The 20,015-nt window shown below is 39.1% G+C and overlaps 1 protein-coding gene across 1 annotated transcript in view; it reads left to right on the top strand.

Annotated features, from left to right (window-relative positions):
• LOC135467573 (disks large homolog 5-like) overlaps positions 1 to 19,576 on the top strand; it is a 43,001-nt gene extending 23,425 nt beyond the window's left edge. The window contains exons 3-26 of the mRNA XM_064745349.1: positions 129 to 1,535; positions 1,966 to 2,182; positions 2,753 to 2,888; positions 3,239 to 3,366; positions 3,835 to 3,937; positions 4,857 to 4,926; positions 5,177 to 5,280; positions 6,903 to 8,146; positions 8,810 to 9,059; positions 9,499 to 9,706; positions 10,176 to 10,281; positions 10,890 to 11,052; positions 11,521 to 11,623; positions 12,011 to 12,176; positions 12,574 to 12,751; positions 12,951 to 13,053; positions 13,452 to 13,665; positions 14,185 to 14,399; positions 14,679 to 14,720; positions 15,127 to 15,228; positions 15,876 to 15,997; positions 16,945 to 17,054; positions 17,327 to 17,436; positions 17,861 to 19,576. Coding sequence (XP_064601419.1) covers positions 129 to 1,535; positions 1,966 to 2,182; positions 2,753 to 2,888; positions 3,239 to 3,366; positions 3,835 to 3,937; positions 4,857 to 4,926; positions 5,177 to 5,280; positions 6,903 to 8,146; positions 8,810 to 9,059; positions 9,499 to 9,706; positions 10,176 to 10,281; positions 10,890 to 11,052; positions 11,521 to 11,623; positions 12,011 to 12,176; positions 12,574 to 12,751; positions 12,951 to 13,053; positions 13,452 to 13,665; positions 14,185 to 14,399; positions 14,679 to 14,720; positions 15,127 to 15,228; positions 15,876 to 15,997; positions 16,945 to 17,054; positions 17,327 to 17,436; positions 17,861 to 17,964 — 5,705 coding nt within the window. The 3' untranslated portion in view covers positions 17,965 to 19,576. The remainder of the gene's footprint in view (positions 1 to 128; positions 1,536 to 1,965; positions 2,183 to 2,752; positions 2,889 to 3,238; positions 3,367 to 3,834; positions 3,938 to 4,856; positions 4,927 to 5,176; positions 5,281 to 6,902; positions 8,147 to 8,809; positions 9,060 to 9,498; positions 9,707 to 10,175; positions 10,282 to 10,889; positions 11,053 to 11,520; positions 11,624 to 12,010; positions 12,177 to 12,573; positions 12,752 to 12,950; positions 13,054 to 13,451; positions 13,666 to 14,184; positions 14,400 to 14,678; positions 14,721 to 15,126; positions 15,229 to 15,875; positions 15,998 to 16,944; positions 17,055 to 17,326; positions 17,437 to 17,860) is intronic.
• Positions 19,577 to 20,015: the final 439 nt, after the last annotated feature.

The raw sequence follows: 20,015 nt of genomic DNA, 5'->3' as shown, positions 1-20,015 counted from the left end.
CCATCATTCCTTGGTAATATAAGGTTTGAACAGTGTAGGCATCAGGTAACACCATGGCCAGTTTACAGAAGCCGCATAAACTGACTGCGTTTTTCTGTGATTTCTAACAGTTTGTTTGGTTTTTGTAGGGGAGCACCAGGTGGCAGCCACGAGCCCAAAAACCTACACCAGAATTATACCTTCATATGTGTATGATCTCCAATCCCGTGAAATTCCATCCTCAAATGAACACCTTGTGAAGAGTGACCCAAAGCTGGCCAGTCGCAGCATTGATATACCAAAAACCAGACCCAATCAAAAAGCGAACTTGAATGAAGAAAGACAGAGAGATTACGATTGGTTGAAATCACAGTGTGAAAAGGCCATGAACGAACTTCAGTCGCTAAAACGCCAGCATGGCGACACCGTGAAGCGGTGCGACCAGGCAATGAAAGAGGCGGAATTCTATCGTAGAAATTACAAATCTGGTGTGGGTAAACTGGACCAAGCTACCGAGGAGATAGATGCTGTGAAGGTTCGCTGTAATGAGGTGATTCTAGAGAAAAACAAACTGAGCCAAGAGCTGTCAGAGTTACGTAGGCGAAGCGAGGAGGATAAAAGTCAAATCACAGAACTTCTGAAACAGCAAAGGGACTTCATAAGTGAAGGTGCTTCTAACGAGGTGCTAAAACTGTACGATTCCGCTCAGGATAAATATGAAGCTTTACGGAAGGATTATGACAATTTACAAAAACGTTTTGCTGATCAGCTGAATGAGTACAGCACAGCAGCAAATAAGTTAGAGCTGTCGTTGGAGGAAAATGTGAGACTCAAAAAGCAATATGAGGATGCTATTAGTGAGAGAAACTGTGCCTTAATGGAGCGCAATGGACTCAAACAGCAGTGCACGGCGGCCATTAGAAACTGGGATATAGCTATTCAAGAGAGGAACAAAATCAAAGATGAATTTGAGAATGCCAAGATCCAAGGAGATAATTTAGCTAAAGAAATTCATCAGATTATGCATGGTCAGTTGAAGGCTAAGCAGGACTTTGAGAGAGTGTGCGATGAGAGAAATGCAGCTTTGAATGAGTACAAGCTTGTGATGTCCGAGCGGGATTCTGTACATAAGGAGATTGAACAGCTTCAGGACCGTCTACAGGAGGCGGTGAAAGACGTAGAGGCTCTGCGTGCTGACAAAAAGACTCTGCAGGATGAGAAAGAGTCCCTGAAAAGGGAGATAAATTGTGCTCTTCAAGACCGTGATAAAGCCTTGAAGGAGGTGAATGACTTAAGGGAAAAGTATGGTGATGTATGTTCAGAGAAGAATGAGGTTCAGAAAGAACGGGACGAGTTCCGTAAGGATTATTATATGGTGGCTCAGGAGAGAGATGTGGCTCGGCATGAGCGGCAGGAAGCCTTGGTTCACCGTGATCAGATCCTTAGGGAAACGTACGAGAAGACGGCGCGGGAAAAGGCTGAGGAAATGGAACAGGTGGCAAAGGAAACAGAAGCCTTGAAGAAACACATAGAAAAACTGCAACAAGATTTCATGGGTATGTTTCTTTGTTAAAATCGAAGTCATATGACAGAAAAATTGTCAAGTGCACTGTTAAATCCCAAGCATACCTACATACATGTACTCTTTGCAAACAGCAAAAATATTTTATCTATTACATATGTCCTCCATGTTTGCAAGCTTGTCATAATAATACATTTATTGCTAAATTCCTGTACACACGACATCATTTCAATTCAGGACTAAGTTAATTATTGTAATTTGGTATCCTCCGCGCATAAAGCTGACACCCATCAGAGAAGTAAAAAAGTCTTCAGTGTGGCATTCAAAACCAGTAGAATAAACAATTACTTTTCGTGTATAGAAATGCTGAAATTACAAATGAACATCAAGGTTGAAAAATAAATAATAAAAAAAAATAAATAATATGTCATTTAGCCTCAACACATTGTGTCCTATTTTAACAGACTCTGTTCAGGAAGCTGACATTGCCAAGAAGAGACGAGACTGGGCTTTTGGGGAGCGTGACAAGATAGTCCAGGAAAGAGAAAGTATTAGAACCCTGTGTGATAGATTACGACGAGAGCGGGACAGAGCTGTGAGTGACCTTGCTCAAGCTCTCAGAGATTCCGATGATCTCAAGAAACAGAAGAATGAAATGTACAAAGAACTCAAAGAGTTAAGGTGAGGTTTCCGATTCTCACATTAATCTCATCTGTTCCTGGCGATGTGAGATGCATGTTTGCCCTCACTGTCATTTTCATTAACATGCTAGTTATGGGTTCCAACCTTTCCTGGCTATTTTCTCCATCGCTGAGAAAATCAGCCAGAAACTGGACCATAGACAGTTGTTTTTCTGTGCTTCACATTTTCTTACTGGGGTCCTTTCTTAAAGCTGGCTGCTGAAATGCTTTTGAGTAGCACCTGTCAGTTACATGTTCTGCCAGCTATTGTTCTATTCCATGTTTTTTACGAGAAGAATTATTAAGATGTAGTACAATTCTGATTTAATGTGGTATGATGTAGCTATGTTTCCATGCCATATTTTAGAAAATACCCAAAGGTAGCTCAACTGTACATGTTGCCTAATGAAGTTCATATCATGTTAGTGATTGGAATAATCCCATTGACCTGAAGAATTTACAGTCATTACATAGCTATTGGTTTTAAACACTTGATAATATATGTAAAATACAGGAAATAATGCATACTTATTAAGTAAATAAGCAATGTGCAATGATTTTGTGCCTTCAGGGAAAGGTATGAGTCAGTTGTGGAAACAGATGTGAGGAAATCGCAGCTGAATTCTGTGAGTCACAATCACAGTCGGGATTCAGCCATTGATGCAGATCTGCACGAGTGGGAGACAGAGACCTTGGAATTAGACCTGGTAAGCTGTCTCATTTACCGGTATAGTCCATCTGGTCAAGGAGCTAATTAACAAACAATTTTTTTCCTCATTATGAAAGAGTATTCAGTTATCTGTTAAATGTTTCCATGTTCCTTTGCTTTTCTTTATTTACACGGTCAGAATGCCTCGAAAACAGAAAAATTATAATAATATGGAGTTATGCAAAACAAGAATGTGGATTGTCAGTTATATATTTGTTCTATTTTAGGAGTTGGTTGACCTGTAAAACACAAGATAAAATTGTTGTCGCCTAATCCACATTTGGGGAAATTTCTCCTCTGCTCGGTTGCTCAGTATCTTTAACAGGCCTATTGGGTTTGTGTTTGTAGGGAGGCATTAACAGCCAAGAGCTAGGGTTTGATCTGGTGGGCGGTAAAGATGACCCTCAGTTCCCTAATGATAGCTCCCTGTTCGTCAGCCATGTCACTAAGGGAAGTGCTGTGGACGGCAAACTCAAGTAAGACAAAAAGTATTCACTTTGGTAAGAACATTTGTACTTTTGTAAATACATTACCATTTACATGGAAATATTTCAGAATTTGACAAGTTTTTAATCAATTGAATAGAGACTTCAGCGAAACCTTTGATAAAGTTGACCTCAAACTGAAATAGACATGAATTTATTTGTAGTGATATGCTGTGAAGCACAAGAAAACTGCTCTTGATGCCAGGTGTCAAATATAAGCCAAAGTGGACAGAATACAAACATTTTACCTCGTCCCTCTATGTGTGCAAACAAGAGATGTACTTTGATGTTTGTTCCATGTTTGCCAGAGTTCAGATGATGTATAAATGTATAACGCATCACTTTACCATATAAAATGAAAACTGACATAAATAAGTCAGCCATAAAGTGTTGATGATTGTCACATATTGTAACACATTTTGGGATGATCAAGCTTACAATGTCTCTGATTGATTGCAGGCTAAATGACTTGCTGGTTAAAGTCAATAACATAGATGTGACCAATGTGGATAAACAGGTGGCTTTTCAGGCTGTTGTTAATAACTCTGGTGTTGTAAATATGGTAAGATTTTATGAAAGTTTTTTTGTTATAATTGATACATGTTGGGTTGATAATGAAATGAGAATGACTTGCACCAATCGGATCATGCCTGTGGCTGTGAAGTGAAATCCTTCACTTCCCTGCACGTAGCAAGGCACTCAGCACCTCATTTCTGGTATTTTCAGCATGTTGTGTAGCAGGGTAAATATGTTAACATTGGCAGCATAGGTTTAGCCTAGGGGGTTGTCTCAGTGTCTGTGAAGCCCTATTCTGACAAAATTAACTAAAGATAGGGAAAATAGGTAAAGATAGGGAAAATAGAACAAAATTAGAAATGAGGTGCCGTGAGTTCAAATTCTGGCCAAATCTACGATTGGCAGCAATCCACTACAAGGATGCCAAAATAATTTTGAAAGTGATGTCAAATAATAAATATGGATAATGCCATCAAGCTGATGGTATGCCTGATATAGCAGGACCTGTGGTGTTTAGATGTACATGTGCACATCAGGGTCTGATGACTCAGTTTGTAGAGCGTCCACTTCGGGGGCGGTAGATTCAGGGTCAATCCTGGGTCAGGTCACACCTAAGACCTTAAAAGAGGAAGTTGTAACTTCATCGCTTGGCGTTCAGCATGAAGGGGATGGTGCAATGACTCGTTGACCCGTATCAGTATAATGGCTCGGGCGGGCGAGTGAAGCAGCACTAGATAAAAAGAGCTGTGGAAATCGGTCCTGCAACAAGGAGGCTCATTACATGTTTATGCACTCTAAGGACTCATATGACTGAAAAATTGTTAAGTATGACGTTAAATCCCAAGCGCTCACTCACTCATATTAGGGTACTTTCTTAATTAGTTCTTCTCATAGATAACATTGACTTTGACATTCATACATCGTTTTGGCATAGGACTAAATCATGTTCTGTACTGTCTTTTCAGGTTGTAAGAAGGAAGAAAACCTCTAACCGAAGTTACCAACCTGTCCAACTCAGTATTAACCTAGGGAAAGGTATATTTTGAACAAAATTGATATATTAATGTGAATTTACAACCTAAATATCGATATGCCTGATGAGAATAGATAGCTCTCAACCAAATCATTAAATAAATTGTCAGATTTAGAGAAGCATTTTAAAGGAACAGAAAATAGACTGTATTTATAAACATTTACCCAGAAGATGTGTAATTGGGTGAAGGCTGTAATACCAAACGGATGACTCTGAGGTATTGTTGTTAAATATGTGTGTTGTTGTATGCAGATCCTGGTATTCAGCTGGAGTCTGGACTGTTTGTCAGTCGGATCTCACCTAACTCCAGTATTGCCAAAGAGAGAGCTCTGAATCTGGGTGACAGAATCTTAGCTGTAAGTACAGTGGCATGCTCACGAATTTGACTCCTATCAAGATTTAAACCCAGGCTTTGTACGATTATCTGTATCTTTATTCACCATATTTATAAGGATATACAGGTGTAATCTTTACATGTGACAGCCATGTAAAGTCTGGTGAAAGACTTGTTGTATCCCATACAAATAATGTATTGTTGACAGCCATGTAAAGTCTGGTGAAAGACTTGTTGTATCCCATACAAATAATGTGTTGTTGAGATGTTGGACACGGGTATATTTTGACTAAAAGAATCTAACATATAATCTAACATACATCATAACACAGAACATAAGTACACATAAAAATACATTGTGAAATATCAAGGAGGAAGCTTATATACATGGAGATAAAAGTGTGATAAGATGATGCTTTAGTTTAGACTTGAAATGTGAAAAAGAAATTGTTGTTTTGAGTTCGATCAGTTTGTTTCATTCCCCAGCCCCTGTAACACGTAGAGAAGAGTTTGTGTGGTAGAATGGAACATAAAGGTTCAAGCTGTTCGGGTTGGATAATTATGAATTTTTAATTGCCTTGTGAAATAGTAACGAAAATTGTTAGGTAGATTTTGAGGATGGTACATAAATTTGTGAGATATCAGAGGTGAGGTAAACTTATTTATCTGAAAGATATGAAGAATTTTTAGATATTTTGTTCACTATATATATGTGGCAATCCAAAGTCAATTTGTTGTTAAAAACAATACCAAGAAATTTAAATTCACTCACCAGATTTAAAGTAGTACTTTGTATAGTTAAACTGGGAAGATTAGCTGGATGGGATTTACAGTAATGTTTGATTATCATGCATTGAGTTTCGCTTGCATTTAGGGATGATTTATTGGCAGAGAGCCATTTGAGGACTAATTCAAGTTCCTACGAAACAATGCGTAAGAAGTCCTTTACGTTATCAGCTGACAAGCTAACGCTCGTGTCATCAGGAAATAAAATAAAATTTAGTAAGTCAGAACAGCAGGAGATGTCATTTATAAAAATAAGGAAGAGAAGTGTACCAAGTATGGGACCCTGTGGAACACCACAATGGACAGATGAAGATGTTTAAAGTGTATTTTTAACGGAAATTGTTTGACTTCGATTTGTTAAATAACTTCTAAACCATGCAAGTCTCTGAAGCCGTAATGTTGCAGTGAAGTAAGAGGATATCATGATCAACTGTGTCAAATGATTTGGATAAGTCAACGAATGTAACAATGCTAAATAGTTCATTTTCATTTGCTGATACAAGTTTTTCATAAAGTGAGCAAGTGGTGAGAGTGGTGGAGTGGTTTGCTCTGTATTTGTATTGTGTATTTGATATCGGATAGTATACTGTTCGTCTCAGTGGAGTGTGTTGTCGTATTGGAAAGTGTGAAAGGGTTTCAGTCCATGATACATTGGAATTTTAATGTAGAATGGGCCAAGAATATTTTCCAAGTAAAATTTGCGCTTGTATACTGCCTAAACTGTAATACTAACACCTTTCAACTTTTTCTTGAGTGTAATGAATCTTACAATATCCCATCCACTGGTATTGGGTATGGTACAATTCACCACCTGTGTTCCTAAGGTATATAACCAGCATCTATGTTCTTTTCTTTTAGGTCAATGGTCAGTCTGTGGAGAAAATGCCTATTCCAACTGTGATTAAAATTATGGGTGAAACTAGTGAAAGTGTAGTTCTGGACATTTGGAAGCCCAATTCTCCTAATAGTTCAGCTGGTCCGTCCCCAACCCCAGCCAATCAGTCCCACCCCCGGGAGCAGCCTGTGACCCCGCCCATGAGAAAGGCTCTCCTGCAGAATAACCACTGGGAGAGCACAGGTAACTGCGCCTCCGTTGAGAGCAAAAGCACTAGTAATCTCAAGGCCTTAAAGTGCAGTGGCTCTCAGACAGACAGCTTGGACAGTCCGTCCTCACGTAAGAAACATTCTGACCAGAAAGATGATAGTAAGACTCGTCATGGCTCGCACCACGACTGGCTTATGTTCATTAAGAAGTTCCTGCCCAAAAACAATGAGGAGCGCGAGCGTGAGCGCATGAACAAGAGTAACACTGGCATGTCAAGTGCTGAAGAGGATGTGATAGCGGAGTTTGAGAATGTTTTGGAGAACTGTGATCTAGTCAAGCCTAAGCCAGGCATTCCAGTGGACAGCAAAAGGGATATAAATAATGGGGGCACCTGGCCCAAAACTCATCATCCCAAGTTTGACTTTCAGGGCCCTGGAACTGTTATTGAATGTCAGCACAGCCGAAGAGGGCGTGCCCGGCTACCCCCAGAGTTCATGGGCCAGCGCTCTCACAATAAGATTCCACCTGATCCTCCAGAGAGGACCAGTTCGTCTGTGGATGCCACATTTAGGCACAGTCCTCAGAACTCTGACATAACCGCCAAGAATAGTGCTCCTTCCCTGGCCTCCCCACATGGGCGCCAGCTACCAATGATTTCTAGTCCAATAAAGTTACCTGTATCCTCGTCAAGCTCTCATTTCCCTGGTTCACGGGGCTCCCACTATCCAGCCCATTCTACTCCTGTCTGTCCAGAGGAACAGAACCACCCCAAGGATTTATTTCCCCTGCATTTAGACAAAATGAGAATGATCCGCCCCACCTCAGGCCCAGGCAGAGGTGACAGACGCCACAACATGCCTCTCCCCAGCCAGTATTTGGGTGGGAGGCCGACCCCACTGGACATTAACATATTTTACCCTCCCCAGGCTCCACCTTACTCTCCCATCAGACCAGCCATCTCACCCACAGACTTCTTACCGCGTGGGCCTGATAGACCCATACCTCTGGGGCCACCTTATCATGCCAAAGCCACATCACCAATTAACTTTCCGAACAGGTAGGTCATTTTTTTGAAAATGTAAGACATTTTATTTTGTCTTAAGATGAAGTGCAGTTGATTTTCTGCCAACACCATGTACATCAGCACGGTAACGATACACTTTGGAGGGTCTTATGTCATCACTGAACAGATGTGGAATAGTCTGGAGTATTAAACAGCAATCAGTCAGTCATTTATATATTTATTTTTTTGACTAGTGTTTTATGTCGTACTCAAGAATATATACAACGGCAGCCAGCAGTATGGTGAGAGGAAAACAAGCAGAACCAAGAGAAAACCCACAGCCATCCACAGGTTGCTGACATACCTGACATTGCTGAGCAGTCAATCAGTCAATCTTGTTTACATCAGCTGTCCTTATAAGCACTCTCCATGGCTCAGATGGTTTAAATGCTGGCTGGCTATAGTTGTTAGGCCCTTGACCAATGAGGTAGCTGGTTCAAATAATGCTGCTTCATCCACAGCTTAGGTCAGGAAGTTGGTCAGGTTCCTGGCAAAGATCTGTGGATTCCTCCACCTGAACATTGTGATGTTAGTTAAACAGTTTTGACAGCGGCTTTAAATGATATGTACAAAATAAATAAATGAATACAGTATTTAACCCTCAAGACTTACACATTTGTATAAATGATATGATCACCATTCTGTTTTCATTTTCAGTGTATCTCCATTGACAAAAAGCCCTGCAAACATATTCCCAAAATACCCAGCCAATAGCTATCCTGTTGACGGCAGTCATCTGCCAGTGGGTAACCCTGTGGTAACAAGCCCTGTGAATGGCCAGCCAATGGGCAATCATTCATGCTCCTCTCCCCCAGGAGTCATTCCTAACCCTCATTTCTTCAGAGATCTCTCAAATCCACGTATGATTGACAAGCGAATTACTACATCACCATCTCCCTCACAACACGTAAGTCTGCCAAACAACTCCAATACTCAGTCATATAACCTGCTGTAGTTATATGCTTTTGAAAACAAGTAGGTCATATTCTTATTCGTATAGATATTCCTAGAAAATATCATTGTATATATGTGAATGATGAGGATTACAGCTAGGCTGTTCACAACAGGCCATGTGAACGATCCAACTGATTTTATTGGATCACATTTATAGCCATATAATAACATGAGCGCATTTTGCATGAATCTGGTTGGGTTGCATTTCATATTCCAAAATGTTGCAGATTCTGTAGCTACCTTGTAAATTGCTGTTGTGAAAACATGTATAATCCCAAATTGGTGGGTATTCTGTCAGAAGTAGCTGCGAAAGACAGTATGTGAACAGTGAACATTCTATATGTCACATCAACAGCAGTTAACAGAGAATTTTTTTCCGTTATGAATTACAGAGTAGCATTGGCCTGGATCGCTCCACTCCGACCCCGAGTGAGGATTTTCCCTATGCAAGCATCTACCACCGCCCTTCTCCCAATGGCCGCCCGCTGTCTGGGACATATGACGGCTGGTCGACCATACCCCGCCGAGAGAAGGAAAGAATCAGGATTCCATCAAATGCTAGCATGGTAGCCAAGTCATCTACAGGCTCCATGGAGTTGGGTTAGTCAGTTGTTTAGGAGACATCGCTCTTGTTCTCATCCCAGATAATGCTGTATTAATTGAAATTATTTATAAATTGCATTTTTTCCATTTTCTATATCTATGATATCCATTATCCATTATATCTATGATATCCATTTTTCCATTTCATAAAATATCTATGATATACCCTTGACTTCAATTGTCTTGAACTTTATTCCTGACTGACACTATTCTGTTACTGTATTCACAAACACCTAGCAAAAATAGCACTAGCAAAAATTGTTTCCGAACTATTTTCCTTCAGCTTAAAATTGTCCATTATTTACATTGATGTGTTGTCTGTGTAAAAACGTGCTTGGAAATTAAGTTCAGTGGAGCCAAGGACATAGACTTCAACATGTATTAAGATCAACATGAACTATAACTTAATACTGATAGTGGTAACTGTGTTTCTTAGTCAGTTATGAATTTGACTTCAATTTCGCAGTTCCAGAGCGAGGTAGCCCAGTGTTGCAGTTCTTTTCACTAGATGGTACAGAGAGGGTGTCCTCAACATCCATCCACAACACACGGCCTCATGTCAAACCAAGGAAGTAAGTCTTTGTGTGAAGGAATTCATCCAGATTTCACTCTTCTGTCACAAGTTGAAGTACATTATTTGATTGATCATGGAAAGTCTTTGGTTCTAATTAAGCAATATAAGATTGAAAATGGTTAAAATGAGTAATAATTCAAGACTGGTGACTTGGTTTTATTATGTGATGTAAATTAAGAAAACATGACAGCTTTGGTGGGGGGGAGGAGTGGGGGGGGGGGGTGTTGAGATCAGTGTTGAGATCAGTGTAGACTTCTTCACATAAGACAACTGGATCTGCAATAGGAACATTACCTTATCTGGTAGATTCCTAATAGATGTGATTGTTTTCTTTGGCTGTGATTGGTTTTTTCCACCAACATACCTGTCCAGTGTAAAGACGCGAAATTGCAGTAACTAACATCCTGCAAAAAGCCATTGTCAGCTGGAACCAAGGCCCATAATAACATTAAGAGTTACTTGTCCGAGTTAATAACCTTGATTACAGTATTCACCATCAAAGTATACAATGTGTTGGAAAATGATGAGTAAAAAATTTGATTTTTACATTTACATTTAAGTTAAAATGGTTAGATAGTTGAATTTATGTTCTCTTTCCTTGCACAGGCCTCTGCCAGGTGAACAGCGAGTCGTGAACATTGAGAAGACAGCCGATGTGGTCGGGTTTCAGATCAAGCTCGGACCTACAGGAGGAATTTTTGTGTCTTCCGTCAATGAGAACAGCCTGGCTTCACAGGCTGGCCTGGAGGTTGGCGATCAGCTCATTGAGGTGTGTCCATTCAGCATCTGTGTTAGTCTTTATCTGCAGGTTGTACTGGATGTCTGTTAACATGATTGAGAACTTATTAACCTGTTTTTACATAGACTTTTCAGTGTATGATTATGTATTTGTGTGTATCTTAATTTAATTGCAACCCCATAGGCATGACCTGTGCCCCTGACTAAATGGCTAAAAAAAAAAAAATCTTGCAATTAAATTCTTGGCTTGTCCCATTCTTCATATTATGGACAAAAATTACATTCTACAAGGTATGGACAGATACATGTTGGCAAGAGGCAAGACAGTTTGTGAATGGTATATGTATGTGTAGTCATCATATCAAGGTGGAAGTGGACTGATAAATGTAAAGTTTTACAATGACCACATAAAATAACACCATCGATCAATACATGTATTCTAAAACCTTCTGCTGTTATATATGTATATGTATTAAATTGGATGTTTAATTCTGTCCAGGTTTGTGGCATCAACATGAGGAAGGCAACTAAGGACTTGGCTGCTAGCGTGCTACGGCAGTGTCGGGATACATTTTCCATGGTGCTACAGTTTAATCCAGATAGTAAGTCTGCCAAGCATGTTGCTTCATTTCATACTTATCTTCTGAAAACAAAAAAATTAGCTTTTGGAACTTTACTCTGCAATATTTTGTTAATTGTTGTTACCAAAAGATTTGTCAGAAAGGTTATGGATAACAGATGTGATCTTACACATGGTTTCATTTTATCACCACGACAGCTTACTTGTATGTATCGGTGAGACTTCATGCTTTCTGGTTATGTTCTGAACCTTTTCAATATGCCAGATGAAGAAAGGAGATTGTGCCAATCATTCAGGTAATGTATCAAAACTGGTGTGGTAAGATCAGCCTGATGTTCGTGTCCAAGCACTGACAGATTATGTCAAATAAAGTACATGTATAACTGATTATTCGTGTTTTGTATTGCAGAATATAATGGTGATTCCTCTGAGTCCAGCACCCCGTCCTCTCCAGTCATGTCTCACCCAAACTCACCTGATTCCTCGCGCAGCCAGCCCAAACATCTAGTCAGTAATGAAACACTAACAGGCCTCCCTATCAGCCCTTCAAACACACAGAGGATGAATGGGGTCTGGTAAGTCATGTCAGCCTGCAGGAGTTGCAACAATCAATCTTTCCAGCATGGATGACCTGGTGTGACAGAGATCACCAGCTTTGCTCATGGCTGGAAGGGCTGTAAATATAATGTGTGTGAGAGCTGTTACCTGAACAGTATGTTGCCTTGGTCAATTCCATCTAAACATTTTCATGAAGAGACCACCTGAGTTACAAATTTGCTTTGTTCTCTTAATTTAATTCTATTTGTAATTGAGCTCTTCATTTTTTCTGTGTTTTTTTCAGATGAAGCTACAAGGCAGAGAATAAATTTAAATTATAAATTAGCCTCTTCATATAAATCAATATGCCATTAAATAATTGTGTGTGGGTAGGTATATCCAGACTTGTTACTGATTGTCTGGTTTTGTTCTCAGTGGCACAGAGGGGGCTTTAGAGCCAAGGTTTGTGTTTCTGGAGCGCAGCACCCCAAGCATGGACCTGGGCATGGAAGTCATTGGTGGGAACGCGGCTGGGATATTTGTGCATGAGGTTGAACAAGGCAGTGCTGCTAGTGGCTCAAAGGGGCTCCAAAGGGGCGACCACATTTTAGAGGTATTATAGTCATTTTTAAGAGGAATTTATAACTGTTGTAAGGATAAAAACACCCAAATGTATGTCTTTCTGAAGTTTTTGAATGCTGTCATATTTCGGATTAAAGATGGCAAAAATAATTTGCTATGTTCTTAGATCTCCTTTATATTAAACCTATATGTACTGTAATTTGATAGTAATTATTTGGTTTCTTTTACAGTTCAATGGAGTTGATTTGCGTTCAGCCACATTAGAGCAAGCCTGTAGTGAACTGTCAAAGGGGAACTCTAAAGTGACCATTCTGGCCCAGTATAACATTGCCAGTGAGTGTTCATGTTTTCTGGTGATTTTTGATGATAGTAATACATGAGAAGTGTAACTTCACTTTGACTAGATATTTAGGTAGTTTATTTTACCATCATCCGGAGAACTCCACACAAACTCAAGTCAACATGAGTGTTTTGTAAAAGGTGGAAATCTTGAGTCAAAATGATTCAAATTAGTCTGTTCTTTTTGGATTTCCATGTATTACACATATAGTAAGCTATTGAGTCAAACACAAGGTTTTTGGATGATGTTGATCAATAGCAACATGTCTCATTAAACATAATTATGTCTAAGCACGGTCAGTAGGAAACAATGAAATACACGTTTGTAAATGGGAGATATCTTAAGTGTATTGTCTTGTACTGAAGATGGTCCACATGTTTCTCTGTTGTAGAATACAACAAGATCTGCCCAGGCATGGGAGACTTCTTCTATATCCGAACCCATTTTGATCGCACAGCAGAGAACGAAGGAGAGCTAAGTTTTAAGAAGGATGACATTCTGTTAATAGAAACCACACGCTTTAAAAAAGTAGGAGTGTGGTTCGGCTGGTTAGTTGATGATGAAGGGAAGAAAATCAAAGGTGGTGCTTTACCCAGTAAATTTAGGTAAAATCCTCTACAGTGTTCTTAGTTGTTAAGTAAATTTAACTCGTCCATGTAGCCATTTCCAGTTTCGGCATATTTTTTTTTAACAAACACATTCGTTGACTTATTTTATTATGTTGCATGTGGAGTACATTGTAATGTTGCTATATATTAAACGTATCAAGTCTTGGCTATTATCTGTATTACAGTACAGTAGCCCTGTAGATGATCTGCTTGTGTTTAATCTGTTGTGACCATGGCAACATCTGTCCACTTCCAACCAATCAAATATTAGTACTGTCCCCTACGATGTCATTTTCCGTGAAAGAGAGCTATCAAGAGAGACAGAGGACTCGTTTAAAGTATTCAATTAATTTATATATCACTGTTTTGTGAGTCTTGAATTGCACAATTTCTTTCTTTTACATATATATATACCTTCCTGGGATAGGCAGCTAGACTGCTTCTCAACTTTTTTCCCTCATGCATGGTTATGTCAATGATTAGATGAAGGTAACCTGTGTTCTCCTCTGACCATAGGTTAGAAGATGAGATGGTGCTAAGAAGAAGTCTCTCTGAAAGCCTCAGCTTGTATGAGGATGATTTCCGCCCCAGTTCACGTCGTGGATCAAACTCTGTTAGGAGAAGTATTTTTCGCAAGAGGAGACATCAAAGGAACAACTCCAAAGACAGTCGGGAGTTTGGTTCCTTCTCCGACGCTTCTCTCAACAGTGACTCTGTCCCAGTGCTAGATGGTATGTTCACACCATCAAGGTTTTCATCATACTGTCGAATCTTGGATTTCATGTGAAAATGCAAGTGGTTGCTGGAAATATTTTCTGTGTTATGACAGGATTTGTTTTTTTAATGAACTCTTTTGACAGTTGTTTTACAGTGAAATATTGACCGGTCATTGTTAAATTTGTTCTATATTTTCATTTGAACACCAAGTTTGTGAAAATCCATGGTATGATTTGTCACTGTATGAGTGTATATTGTAAAATAATATTAGTGAATTATTTTTTCCTCCCCAGATGGCTCTTTGTATACATACACAAAAGTGGAAAGACTGGAATGTAAGTTACGTGTAGGGTTGAGTTTAATTATCTGGCTGCACATGTATTAACAATATTCCTGGATAACTCTTACCTGTTGCATCATGTGAGTAAAGCAATCATTCTTTTTGTTACAAAATATTTAAAACAGAAAAGATTGGAAAGAAATAATTTGTCATCAGTTTTTATCCTTATTTATAAATCATTAATGGTATTCAGTGACTTGCACAGTTCATGTCTTTGTTTTGTGAAACTCTTTTTCTTGGAAAAGTAGTTGATTTATTTTATATCTACTTAAAGTATCCAAAAATGTGAATAGTGCCTGCATGTAGACTGGATGCAATATGGAATTCAGTTGTTACATTGTGAAGGTTCATTATTGACCTGTGTAAATGCGTATGTGTGACCCAAAGCCTGTGTGTTACAGACACTCTGATTCGGCCTGTGATTGTGCTAGCCCCTTTGGCTGAGCCCATCATTTTGAAGTTGACCTCTGAGTCCCCAGACAAGTACTGCTCCTGTCCTACAAGTGAGTATCAGCTGACTGACCCCATGTTGTCTTTGCATGGGTGGAGGGAGCAGGTCGTGGCCAAGTGGTTAAGGTGCTTGCCTTTCAGTCAACCAAGACATGGTTCAGTGCCATTCACGAACATGTTCTTTGAACCAATAAATGGTCAATGATGCTTTCCCTGTAGCCTTACATGAAGTTCACACGAGGCTTTCACAAATTTGACATATATGACAAGTGGAAAAACTTGCCAGTGTATCCTGCTACTAAAGGTGGTGGTTTACTCCAGTTTCACTCCAATTTTTTTTTTTTGCTACATGTATAGTATACTGGCTCCCATTGTGTAATACAAATCTTGAGTATGTTCAGTTAAAAAGAAAACAAGAAAAGCAATCACATGTCTGTTATAAATGGACGCTTCACTGTTACTTTAGAGTGTCCATTGTTATTTATCACAATTCAGAGAAAGTTCTAGCCTTCTGATTGGTCAGTCTGCCTTGGATAAGTTACTGCATTCGCTGAACATGTTTTGAATACAGCCTCAATTTTGTCTTGAGTACGCCCAATCTCAGCCCTGCTGGTGTACTTTTAGAGAGTAACTCTTTGGTCTTCTTTGTTACTTCCCCTTACACGTTTTTCCAGATGTTTATTTTTCTTGATGCTTTCAGCTGAGATGTCTGCTCAGGCCGTGGAGACAGCAGTGACTACTGGTCAGTTTGTTGATTACTGGAAGAGAGATGACCACTATGAATGTATAACAGTCTCGGCTGTCCAGGCTGTATGTGATAAGGTGAGGCCTTTTTAGATGGAGGGCTGTTACCACTGCCACAATACAGTACTACCCAATCCTAATGACATACTCTACACCTATCATCCGCCCATCCTACACGCATCTTGATCGGATGTGAGGCGGATACTACACGGATCTTACGGCCATGAGGGCAGCACATGCAAGGATGTTGGCACCTTCTTGATCACATCTTACGCGGATCTTGATCGGTCTGTACATCTAGTCTCGTTTAGACCATTTAATGACACCTTAGCCTTTGCCTACACGCTAGCTATAAGCATGACACAATGTATCTTCAGTTTGCTTACCTGGAAAGGCAGGTGTGGAGACGAGAAAAGTATTAGTGAATGATCTTTTGCTAGTCTAACTCTCTCTCCTTCAAGCCAGTAAAAATGTGATCTAGCCTAATGCATGACTTCCGAGTTAAGCTTTCATGTTTTTGGAAGACGTTTATTAGTGTCAGTGAAAATGTAAAATCATTTCTGCATTCCCGGACAACCGGAGATGATGTAAGTTCTGGCAGAAAGCTGTTCTAATATAATAAATTAGCCATTCGTGGTGCCTAAATTATCATGGATACACACTATATTTAGCTCTTCAATTGACTTCCTCAGAAAATTTTGCACTGAAAAAAATTGTGTATTGTACATGTAGGTTGTGTTTTTCATTTACCAAATAATTGCGGAAACAGTCCAAAAGATAGGTGATTTACAACACATCACTTCACATATAGGGTAGGCATGTGCTGGACACTGCACATGATGAACGTAGTGTTAAGAACATGCCACAGGTATTTTCTGATCCAATGTATATTTTATACAAATTTGGCCTTCAAACACTTTTGAGTTCAAATAATTTTGAGTTTATAAATATCTGCCAAATACATGTGTGTAAGTATGTTTTTGTATTTAGTATTTTATTTTTTCAATGATTTTATGCCCTTGTAGAAATGTCATTGCTTGCTCAATGTAACCCCAGCTGCAGTGGAGCGACTTCGCCAACAGAAGATCTATCCCATCGTGCTTTTCTGTCGTCACAAGTCTGCCAAACAAATCAGGTAAGTGACAAGTCTGTCCGGTGTTACTCCATTTGTGTCCTCCCATGTAACTTATAATACTACACGTACCTTAATATATCCTTAAATCTTAAAGCCAAAAAAAAGTAACGGTAGTTATAAAAACATTTGACCTTTGCCACTTTGTGTATAAAGTATTCCTGAAATCATTGTATTCTGTAAAAAAAGTTGAACTTAAATAATATATTAAAGCTTCTCATGGATGATAGTGATATGTTTTGTCGGTCTTATTGACTGCGAGTATATCTTTGCAGAGATATCCGTGATGTCCAGTTCTTATCGGAGAGAGTCAGCAATAGGTCAGCCAAAGACTTGTTTGACCAGTACCAGAAATTAGAACAGGAGTACAGACATCTGTTCACAGGTATGCACGATTTCAATCCTTAACTTGAGAGAAACAGAATTCGCTGTGTTGTGAGAAGACTGATATGGACTGTAAAACTGAAGTGCTGCTTCTGTATATGATCGCAGAAAGTTATCTTGTCTTGCTTGTAAGCATGTTTTTTGTATGGCGTACAACGGTGAAGTAAGTTTATAGTATACTGTTGAATTAGTTGTCTTTCTTTCTCTGAACTTTTCTCATTTCCTTTTCTGTGAATGGCAATTCAGTTATTGTCAATAAAAACTTGTGTGATGTACTTAAAAAGTTATTAAAAATTATGCACAAAGTTCTGTAATCACGAGCCTTGGATTAACATTATTTTGTAAATGTTTCAACCAAAGAAGCTAGAAAAAAATTGGTTTTGTACTGGAGCGAGTTATAAGTTATTCTGCCTGTTTTTCAACAGCAATTATCCAAGGTGGAAACCTTGCAGAGATGTGTACTCAGATCAAGAGGGTGATCTCAGCAGAACAACAAAAAACCATCTGGGTTACGGCTGGAGCTTTGTGAGAGGAGTCTGGGTCTGCAGTTTCCCTGGGGAAAGCGCTTAGACAGGATTGGGGACATTTCTCAAACACCTTGACTATGTTGGTGTAATTACCCAGTTAACCAGATGCTCAGAGCCATACAAAAAGTGATTGGTGTCTGCTTTACAAAATGTTGCACAACCAGCTAACTATTGAGCTGTGTTGTATCTAGTAAGTCATTAGTGCATGTAACATCTCCAGGTGTAAGCCAGACTCAAATGGAGTGTTCTTAACATGTTGGCTGTTTAAACGAGTCTGTTACATAAGTACAGAATTTGTCCTGTTATAGGTTTGGGGGAAAAATGTCCCACTGCCAGTGACTGATACCAAGCTAGGTGTAGAGAGCCAACAGGTGAAAGACTGTGACTACATGTGATGTGCCTTAACACTCTGAACACAGAACAGGGAGGGGAATTCCCAGGGTCAACTGCCGTGATCATGATTGCTTATGTTTTGTCTGGCCTTGTTGAAATGTTCCTGTTATGGCTAAGAATGTGTCTGCAGACTCTAACTTGTTAAACAAGTTTCCTGCTCTCCATCCATGTACATACCCAAATGGTATACATGTATTTATTGTTGTGTGTTTAATTTATCTGGCTTTGTCCTATTAAGTTTGTTAGCTGTTGTAAATTATTAGGCTCAGTCTGCTAATCAGCTGCCCCCATGAGCCTCACTGTCTGACTGGAGGACCAAAATGGCCTTGTAAGCCTGTACAGCACTGCCTCACAAAGATAACCTACTACAAACAGTATCATTTCATTTCTGTCCAAACCACGTGAATTAATATACACGCTAATATTTTATAGCCATTACCAAACTTTTGACACTAGACTCTTCAGAGAAATGAGCTCTGTTGGTCTGTCCTTCTCATCTGTAATAAGCTAAGGTTGTCAAAGATCTCTTATGGTTCAATGCAGATGTTAATGACATCTGAGAATCATATCAAGTTTTAAGGTTACTGAGAGTAATCTCCCTTGAGAGATCTCCAGTGTTTTGACCTCAGATGGTTTTTATGGTTTGACATGTCCTTAATCATCATTCATCTACATTCACATTTCTTGATAACCTGATCATTTTCCAGCTTGACACGCTGTAATTAAATCCTATATCACATGGATCACACGAAAATGATACGTCTTTGCAAGTAACCTCAAAATAACATGAAATTCTACATATGTTGACTGAAAATTATCCTAAAACATTTGTCAGCCTGTTGTGTGGCATTTCTGAATGGGGTATTACCAGCTGCTGTGTATGCTGTGTGATTCATGATTATGAGGATACAGTTGTCCCATGTTTCTCATACTTATACTCCTACACTTTTACAAGCACATCACCATTTTATTTTTATTTTTCTTAATTTGATGTTCAGTTTACAGAAATTGCTAGATATGGAACACAAATGTTTTCTGAAAGATTTGTGTGGCTGATGTACTGTGTATAGGGCTGATTGAGTATTGTTAACCATCCATGATGAGCCATTGGACTTTTTAGCGGTAACCCTAATAAGCATGTATAAGTGCTAGCATGGGCCAAAATTGTATTTCTAGCTTGCAAAATTCATGGAAAATTTTTCATCCAGTTTCCAAAGGCTATTTTGATATATATATTAGCTATGTTTTATAGAATGCTATGTTCTCCCAAAGGTTTTATGCCCTTTTCATCTCCATTATCACCCTGAACATCTTTGTGCAAGAAGAAGTTACACCCAATGTTTGTTCATTTTCAACAAAACAGTGTGCAAGCAAGATTTTGTGCACATGTTGTGTTGATTTATTTTACCTTAATATCAGTTCTTTAAAGTCAAGTTAAGTTAAGCTAATTTCTTTCAGATAAATAAATCTTTAATGCTGATATCGTTTTTACAGCTATTGTTGGGAGCACACGCATGTCGCAAACATTGTCTTGTTTATACTCTGTCATGTTTTTGGTGAGACATTTGCACCTTGCATTTACACCTTTGACACATTTACATCTGTGAGACATTTACATCTGTGAGACATTGATGTCAGAGCACAAAAACACGTTGCATTC

Source organism: Liolophura sinensis, chromosome 1 (genome assembly GCF_032854445.1).
Source record: "Liolophura sinensis isolate JHLJ2023 chromosome 1, CUHK_Ljap_v2, whole genome shotgun sequence".
Lineage (NCBI taxonomy): Eukaryota > Metazoa > Mollusca > Polyplacophora > Chitonida > Chitonidae > Liolophura > Liolophura sinensis.
This window is presented reverse-complemented; position numbering and strand designations above follow the sequence as displayed.